The sequence below is a fragment of the Pan troglodytes genome, chromosome 2 (assembly GCF_028858775.2).
Source record: "Pan troglodytes isolate AG18354 chromosome 2, NHGRI_mPanTro3-v2.0_pri, whole genome shotgun sequence".
NCBI classification, from domain to species: domain Eukaryota; kingdom Metazoa; phylum Chordata; class Mammalia; order Primates; family Hominidae; genus Pan; species Pan troglodytes.
Window position 1 is genome coordinate 73,947,460 of NC_086015.1, and position 8,615 is coordinate 73,956,074.

Consider the following 8,615-nt stretch of genomic DNA (forward strand, 5'->3'; position numbering starts at 1 on the left):
ATAAATAGTGGAATTATAACATATATATCTTTAACTTAAACTATACACCCTTAGAAGAAGACATACTAATTTTATTAATATGTGCAATTTGTGCGTCATCCTATTCAGTAGGTATATGCACCAGTGTAAGCCGGAGATGGGGAATTCCTCTTTGGTATCAACTCCTGGAACTTCTCTCAGGGGCTTGGCCTCTCTTGTTGAGTGAAAGGGCACTACTTCCTCTGAAATGATCCTCAAAAACGGACTCCCTGTTATGGACCAAAAGGGGTTTGTGAGGGTAATTTTAATTTGCTGACTTTGAACACAACCTATCTGTAAGAGTCAGTGACACCATATCTTCTTCTTGAGTAGGCTGACCCACCTTTTACTAGATTTTGCCATAAAGCAAGGGTTGTCTTTCAACTTTTCCAGTGCAACTATTCATGGAGTTATTTTACGAAACAGCAATGAGAAGTATGACACCCTAGCGACCATTGTGTTTCACCTAGTAGTGCTCCTCCCGGACGTTGAACTTTTCAAACAGAGCAATTCACTTATAATAATGGTCTCCAGTCTTCTGAATGCTTATATTTTGAAATGCCACATCTCTCATTCACTGCAGTGATTCCTCAGCTGTGGGGCGGGGAGGTGGGAAGCCACTTCCCTGTTGGGGTGCATTTTAGACTCTGGGTAGTGAAGTAGAGGTTGTGTGTAATTTGAAAGCCCTCCTTTCCCCTCCCCTCCTCTACTTTGGCTTTTGTTGTTGGTTTTATGTTCTGTCTCTTCAATAAGTAGCTATAGGTATTTAATCTCTCGAACATAGTCTACCTATTTATAAAAGCAGCTTGTGGGCCGGGCGCGTGGCTCACGCCTGTAATCCCAGCACTTTGGGGGGCCAAGGCGGGTGGATCACAAGATCAGGAGTTCAAGACCAGCCTGGCCAAGATGTTGAAGCCCCATCTCTACTAAAAATAGAAAAATTAGCTGGGCATGGTGGCGGGTGCCTGTAATCCCAGCTACTCGTGAGGCTGAGGCAGAGAATCACTTGAACCTGGGAGGCGGAGGTTGCAGTGAGCCAAGATCGCGCCACTGCATTCCAGCCTAGGCGACAGAGTGAGACTCCATCTCAAAAAAAAACAAAAAATAAAAATAAAAATAAAACCAGCTTGTGGCCGGGTGCGGTGGTTCACGCCTCTAATCCCAGCACTTTGAGAGGCCAAGGTGGGTGGATCACGAGGTCAGGAGTTCGAGACCAGTCTGGCCAACATGGTGAAACCCTGTCTTTACCAAAAATACAAAAAAAAAAAAAGAAAAGAAAAATTAGCTGGGCATGGTGGTGGATGCCTATAATCCCAGCTACTCAGGAGGCTGAGGCAGGAGAACCCGGGAGGCAGAGGTTGCCGTGAGCTGAGATTGTGCTATTGCACTCCAGCCTAGGCTATAGAGCAAGACTCTGTCTCAAAAAACAAACAAAAAAAAGCAGCTTGTACTAATGTGTCGTTTCCTTCTACAAGTATTAAAATGTAATAACTATTTTGAAAGAGAAGCTAGGTTTTATTTTAGGGTTCCAAACATGTATATTCATATGAAATACGAATATTGTGAAATATGTGCATTGGAAATTCCATAGTGACGATATCTTGGTTTTCTTCCAATGACGGTGTGAGGCAGCCTTTAGAACTTTTGCATATCACAGAAAACATTATTAATTAGGAAAGCTCTGCGATGCAATTAAGCCAGAGTTCTCTAGATGAGATTTATCACCTTATTTAGAAATCTGAGTAATGCTTTAATTGCTGATAAATATTTTTAATTAGACAACAAAGGATTAGAGTGAGATGTTTGCCTCTCGTAATCCAACTTTATTATTCTTTTTCTGAAAAGACAATCTGCATGTGTGGAGGTACTGTTCTTATTAGCATGTTGGTGTAGATTTGCAAGAGTCCATGTTTTCAGTATGGGCCTAAGGGCTTTCTTTCATTTTCACTCTAAGTGATGCACGCAAAAGTTTTCACAGAAGAAAGAGCATGAATCCTTCATGTCAGTGGAACTGCTATTTTATTAAATAGCCCAGGGCTTTCAAATGATGCCTGAAGAAACTTGTGTTTCTGGAGATTATGTAAAGGAACTTGAAGGTACTTGTGTGACATCTCAAGCTCCTGGCTTTTACTCATATTGTATCCAAAGAAGGATTTTGCAGACCCAAAAACCTTGAATTTAGACTGAAACGTGGCTTTGCAGGCACATATGTTTCTCAGCTTGTGGGCAGAGGTTGAGAGGTCATGTCATGTGGAGAGTCCTTCCCCTCTCTGATAAGGAAAGGTGACTTGCTTCAAATTTATATTCTCTTGCTATATATTATTGTTTCACAATCGTGGAAGGGATAGCATTGGAATGGAGAAGCAGAATGCTTATCAGGAATCAATTAAAGTCTGTATGGTTCATTTTAGGACTGCCCAGGGATATACTCAGAAAGGAAAAAGGGAAAGAGTTTGCTTGGAAGGCATTTTGCAATGAGATACAGGGGGAATCAATGGTATTTAGGAAGTGTATTACCCAGCTAGTGCTGCTGTAGTGAAATGCCACTGACTGGGTGGTAAACAAGAGTTATTTTCTCACAATTCTGGAGGCTAGTTGTTGTCCAAGATCAAGTTGTCAGCAGGGTTGGTCCCTTCTGAGGCCTCTCTCCTTGGCTTGTAGATGCCTGTCTTCTCCCTGTGTGTTCACATGGTCTTTTTTCCTGTGTGTGTCTGTCCCAATCTCCTCTTCTTACAATGACACCAGTCCTATTGGGTTTAGGCCCACTAGTAAAATCTCATTTTAAATTAATTGCCTCTTTAAAGGCCCTATCTCCAAATACAGTCACATTCCAAGGTACTAAGGTTAGGACTTCAACATTCAAATGTTTTCCAGGACACAATTTAGCCAATAATAGGAATGTATGTGAGGAAGGAAAGGAAAAAAATTGTTCATCTTATAGATGAGAACGTACTTGTTGAGTTAAAAAAATACTTCCCCTTTGCCATGGTGAGATGGGCTAAATGATGCTTCTAAAACTTTAGTTACTGGCATAGAACTTTCACAGCTTTTGCTATCACTACCCAAATTTTTTACTTCATGGCACTCTTAGTGTTTTAGCAATCTTTTTACTATCCCCCTAGACCAAAAGAAATACCTACTCTTTTTGTTAGGTCTGAACAACTTATTAAGTATTTAGGTTCTAACAACTTGGTAGCCATTTGAAAAAATAAAACATATAAATTGAAAGGAAATAGCATTTTTATTTTGTTATTAAATAATCATATTACTTACTAACTGGATGTGTGTGTCTGCTGGGCACTGCACAACTTCTAAAGTCTTGGAATCAGATTGAACACCATCACCCCATCGCCCTTGTTTCCCAGGCCACAATGATGTTCATGTGACACTTGTTTTCCTTCAATCACAGCAACTGCCAAAAGCCCAACTTTGCAATGATATCATGTGGTTGAAAAGTCTGATGCTAGAAGAGAACTATCTTGAGTTTAGTAGTTCTCAGGTAGAATTGCCATTGCCCTTGAAATGTTAGGCTATCTCCAGTGCTCTGTGAGTTCATTGCAGCACCCATGGGGACCTCAGTGCAAAGCTGAAGGACCATGAAAGCTGAAGGACCATGAAACTATGTAACTCTTTACTGAATATGTTTCTTTTTTCTTTTTTTTTTTTTTTTTTTTGAGATGGCCTTTCACTCTTCTTGCCCAGGCTGGAGTGCAATGGCGCAATCTCGGCTCACTGCAACCTCCACCTCCCAGGTTCAAATGATTCTCCTGCCTCAGCCTCCCAAGTAGCTGGGATTACAGGCATGCGCCACCACACCTGGCTAATTTTTGTATTTTTAGTAGAGACGGGGTTTCAACCATGTTGACCAGGCTGATCTCGAACTCCTGACCTCAGGTGATCTGCCCCCCCCTTGGCCTCCCAAATAATATTTTTCTTTTATCAGCTCGCATTTAAAACTTTATTTTTGTATTTTTTAACTTATCCTCAGTGTGAACATTAATATCTGTGAGAGACCATCTCTCTCTATTTTTCATACATAATCAAATCTATAAAACACCTAAAAATTTATTTCACATACTACCAGTGGTACTTCTCCTATACTTTAGAACATACAGAGCTCATTAATTTAAAAGAACAAAAAACTTTTATTTTGAGGATTTATTGTTTTCCAAGTATCTGATTTTTAAAAATAGACTTTATTTTTCAGGACAGTTTTTGGTTCACAGTAAAATTGAAATGAAGCTGCAGATATTTCCCATACACCTCATTCCCCCAAGCGTGCACAGCCTTCCCCATTATCAACATTCCCTACCAGAGTGGCACATTTATTAGAATCAATGAACCCGCAGTGACATTTCATTATCCTCCAAAGTCTATACTTTACATTCCCTCTGGTATTGTACATTTTGTGGGTTTGGCCAAATGTCTAATGACGTGCATCTACCATTATAGTATCATATAGAGTGGTTTCACGGGCTTAAAAGTCCTCTGTGCTCTGCCTATTTCAGTGTTTTATCTTTACTCTTATTATAGGAACTTGAAATGCAGGCTCGAGCTCATGGACTTTCCCTTATTCCATCCACGGGTCTCTGCTCTCCAGATTTGGTGAGTCGGATCATCAAGCAAGAACCCGTTCTTGAGAACTCCAAGAACCTCCTTCAGCATCATGCAGAGCTAACTTGTACAACAACTCTCGATCTCACGGATGGCACCATCACCTTCAACAACAACCTCGGAACTGGGACTGAGGCCAACCAAGCCTATAGTGTCCCCACAAAAATGGGATCCAAACTGGAAGACATCCTGATGGACGACACCCTTTCTCCCGTCGGTGTCACTGATCCACTCCTTTCCTCAGTGTCCCCCGGAGCTTCCAAAACAAGCAGCCGGAGGAGCAGTATGAGCATGGAAGAGACGGAGCACACTTGTTAGCGAATCCTCCCTGCACTGCATTCGCACAAACTGCTTCCTTTCTTGATTCTTAGATTTAATAACTTACCTGAAGGGGTTTTCTTGATAATTTTCCTTTAATATGAAATTTTTTTTCATGCTTTATCAATAGCCCAGGATATATTTTATTTTTAGAATTTTGTGAAACAGACTTGTATATTCTATTTTACAACTACAAATGCCTCCAAAGTATTGTACAAATAAGTGTGCAGTATCTGTGAACTGAATTCACCACAGACTTTAGCTTTCTGAGCAAGAGGATTTTGCGTCAGAGAAATGTCTGTCCATTTTTATTCAGGGGAAACTTGATTTGAGATTTTTATGCCTGTGACTTCCTTGGAAATCAAATGTAAAGTTTAATTGAAAGAATGTAAAGCAACCAAAAAGAAAAAAAAAAAAGAAAGAGGAAAAGAAATCCATACTAACCCTTTTCCATTTTATAAATGTATTGATTCATTGGTACTGCCTTAAAGATACAGTACCCCTCTAGCTTTGTTTAGTCTTTATACTGCAAACTATTTAAAGAAATACGTATTCTGTAAAAGAAAAAAAAATGCAGCCTTTTCATGAGGATCCTCTGGTTAGAAAACATAACTGATACCAACCGAAACTGAAGGGAGTTAGACCAAGGCTCTGAAATATAAAGTCTAATCTTGCTCTCTTTTATTCTGTGCTGTTACAGTTTTCTTCATCAATGAGTGTGATTCAGTTTTTCATAAGATATTTTATTTTGAAATGGAAATTAATGTCCTCTCAAAGTAAAATATTGAGGAGCACTGAAAGTATGTTTTACTTTTTTTTATTTTATTTTTGCTTTTGATAAGAAAACCGAACTGGGCATATTTCTAATTGGCTTTACTATTTTTATTTTTAAATTATGTTTTACTGTTCATTTGATTTGTACAGGTTCTTTATTATCATTGTTCTTTTCAATATGTTTGTATTAATTTGTAAGAATATGCATCTTAAAATGGCAAGTTTTCCATATTTTTACAACTCACTGGTGGTTTTCCGCATTCTTTGTACACCCATGAAAGAAAACTTTTACGCAAGGTCTTGCGTTTAAAAGACAGCTTTGCGAATATTTTGTAAATTACAGTCTCACTCAGAACTGTTTTTGGACACATTTAAGGTGTAGTATTAATAGGTTAAAACCAGGCTTTCTAGAAAGAATAAACTTACATATTTATTTTTAGGACATGAAAATAGCAATATTCTTGGAGATTGATAACCATAGCATTAATACGCCCATTATGGTCATTTAAATTGGGGTTTATTTCAGCAAACTTGTTGAATTTATTTTTAAGAAAGAAATACTGTATTGGGAAGTTACTGTTACTTGGTAACAATGTTTTAACAAGAAGCAATGTTGTAAAGTTAGTTTCAGTGCATTATCTACTTGTGTAGTCCTATGCAATAACAGTAGTGTTACATGTATCAAGCCTAGATGTTTTATACAGATGCCATATAGTGTTATGAGCCAGGCTGTTGAATGGAATTTCTCAGTAGCAGCCTACAACTGAATAGCAAGTGGCATAAAGCATATCCATTCAGAATGAAGTGCCTTAAATATAGCAGTAGTCTTTTTTGGACTAGCACTGACTGAACTGTAATGTAGGGGAAAGTTTCATGATGGTATCTATAGTCAAGACGAACATGTAGCATGGTGCCTATGTAGACAATATAAGAGCTTCCAATTTTCCTTCAGATATTTTTAATATTAAATATATTTTAGTGACAGAGTGCCAACTTCTTTCATCAGGAAACCTTATTCAGGAGGGTTTTTAAAAAGTGTTTAAATGTCAAATGTGAATTGGTGATGGGTGATGGAGGGTTCAGAGAGGAGTGATCGTCAGATGTGTGAATGGACGGTTTAGGTGAAAATAATCAACTGCATAGTTCCCATGCACGCTGGGCAATGAGAATCCTTGGAAACATTGGTGATGCTATCAGTTTTATAGCTTTATTTCTTAAGGGGGTAGGGAAAATTAGTTCCCATTCTTTCAACCCCCTTAACTGTATAGCTCTTTTCCTAGAATAGTGATGCAAATCTGCATGAACAGCTAATTGTACCATAGTGTTCATTGATACAATCATAGCATTGTCTGTTTTTCTCTTCATATTTATATGGGGGGGAGGGCGCTGGATGCAAAAGTTGAAGATCATGATGCTATGATGTTAGTTTTCCTTAGCTGATTTTGAGGGTTTTTAAAAATAAAGCAAGGTTGACTAACCTACAGCCACGGGAACAGGACCATGGTTAAGCAACCATATAGAAAGCTTTGTTGAAAGAAAGTATGGCATCTTGTACCACTGCCCTGACTGTCACAACTCCTAACCTTGCCATTGCCTGCCTCCCCCTCCCCTTCTCCTTAAGAGACAATTTCTGCAGGTGGCAGGTGAGCAAGCCCAGGAGAATGCTGCAATCTTGGGGGTGGTTTTATTTATTTCTTTTTTGCCAAATAGAGTGTGGATTCATTTTAGGGGCTAGTTAAGCCAAGAGGCAGTGGTTTGGGCTTGTTGTTTGTAACAAGAAAATGATCCACACCACTCCCCCGATTCCCGGGTGCAGAATTGTAACTTGGGGTTGGGCCTCTACATGGAGTGACCAAAATGCCAAAATTGTCCATCTGCCTCTGAGTAGGGCAATGGAAATACCAAACCTTCTGACTTTGCCAAAAAGCATACAAGCAACCTGGTCATACATAGGATGACAAAATTCTTTCTGGTTGTTTTTAGACAATAAAGCAATAAGAACAAATACAATACATAGGTAGTTAAAAGCACAAAGGAATGAACTTATTAATATTTTTGAAAAATGCACTGGGAAAAAGATGATGTCAATAACAGTATAAAACAGCCCTATTTCTTGATAAAAAATGACAAATGACTGTCTCTTGCAGATGCTTGGTACTGTAATGTTAATAATAGTCACCTGCTGTTGGATGCAGCAATAATTTCTGTATGGTCCATAGCACTGTATATTATGGATCGATATTAATGTATCCAATGAAATAATCGACTTGTTCTTGATAGCCTCATTAAAGCATTTGGTTTTTCACATAGTGGTGGCCTATTGTGTTAATGCCAATTTTGAATGTTATCTGCCTTATCAAAAAATGGTAGTGCACATTTTCTTCTGATTTAATGAATAACAAATTGCATGAAAATTTAGAAAATGCCAGTAAGTACTTTTTTTGTTTAAAATGCCACTCTAAGATGTTACTTTTTGGTTTTAAACATTTTTGATTACTTTTTGACTTACACTCAGATGAGCTATAATTATGCAGCTTTTTTATCCCCCTCTGAATTTGGGGAGATTTTAAACTCCCAAATGCCAAGACTTCATTTTAGATATAGGAGTTTTATTTAAAATGTTTCATTGAGAGGTGGCTTTAAAAAAGAGAAATTGTCAGAGAAACCCTTGCATATTTACAGAAAAGATATTGGGTTTTTAAAATACAAATTTACAATAATGAAAGCTTAATATACCCAGGCTGCCAGCTCCTGGTTGCCTTTTTTTTTTAATACACTACTTAAGAATCATTTGATAAATGTTGGATTTGAATTGGGAAGTGTCAGACAAAACATGTCTTTATTCCCTAGCTAGACCTTAAACTTCTGCCCTTTTAAAAAATATATTCTGG

At 38.2% G+C, this 8,615-nt stretch overlaps 1 protein-coding gene across 6 annotated transcripts in view; it reads left to right on the top strand.

Annotated features, from left to right (window-relative positions):
* Positions 1-8,033, top strand: part of MITF (melanocyte inducing transcription factor) — a 228,217-nt gene extending 220,184 nt beyond the window's left edge. For all 6 annotated transcript variants that reach the window (XM_001138876.8, XM_009445840.5, XM_009445841.5 and 3 more), the window contains exon 10: positions 4,552-8,033. In XM_001138876.8, the coding sequence (XP_001138876.3) occupies positions 4,552-4,950 (399 nt within the window). In that variant the 3' untranslated portion in view covers positions 4,951-8,033. The remainder of the gene's footprint in view (positions 1-4,551) is intronic.
* The last annotated feature ends 582 nt before the right edge of the window (positions 8,034-8,615 follow it).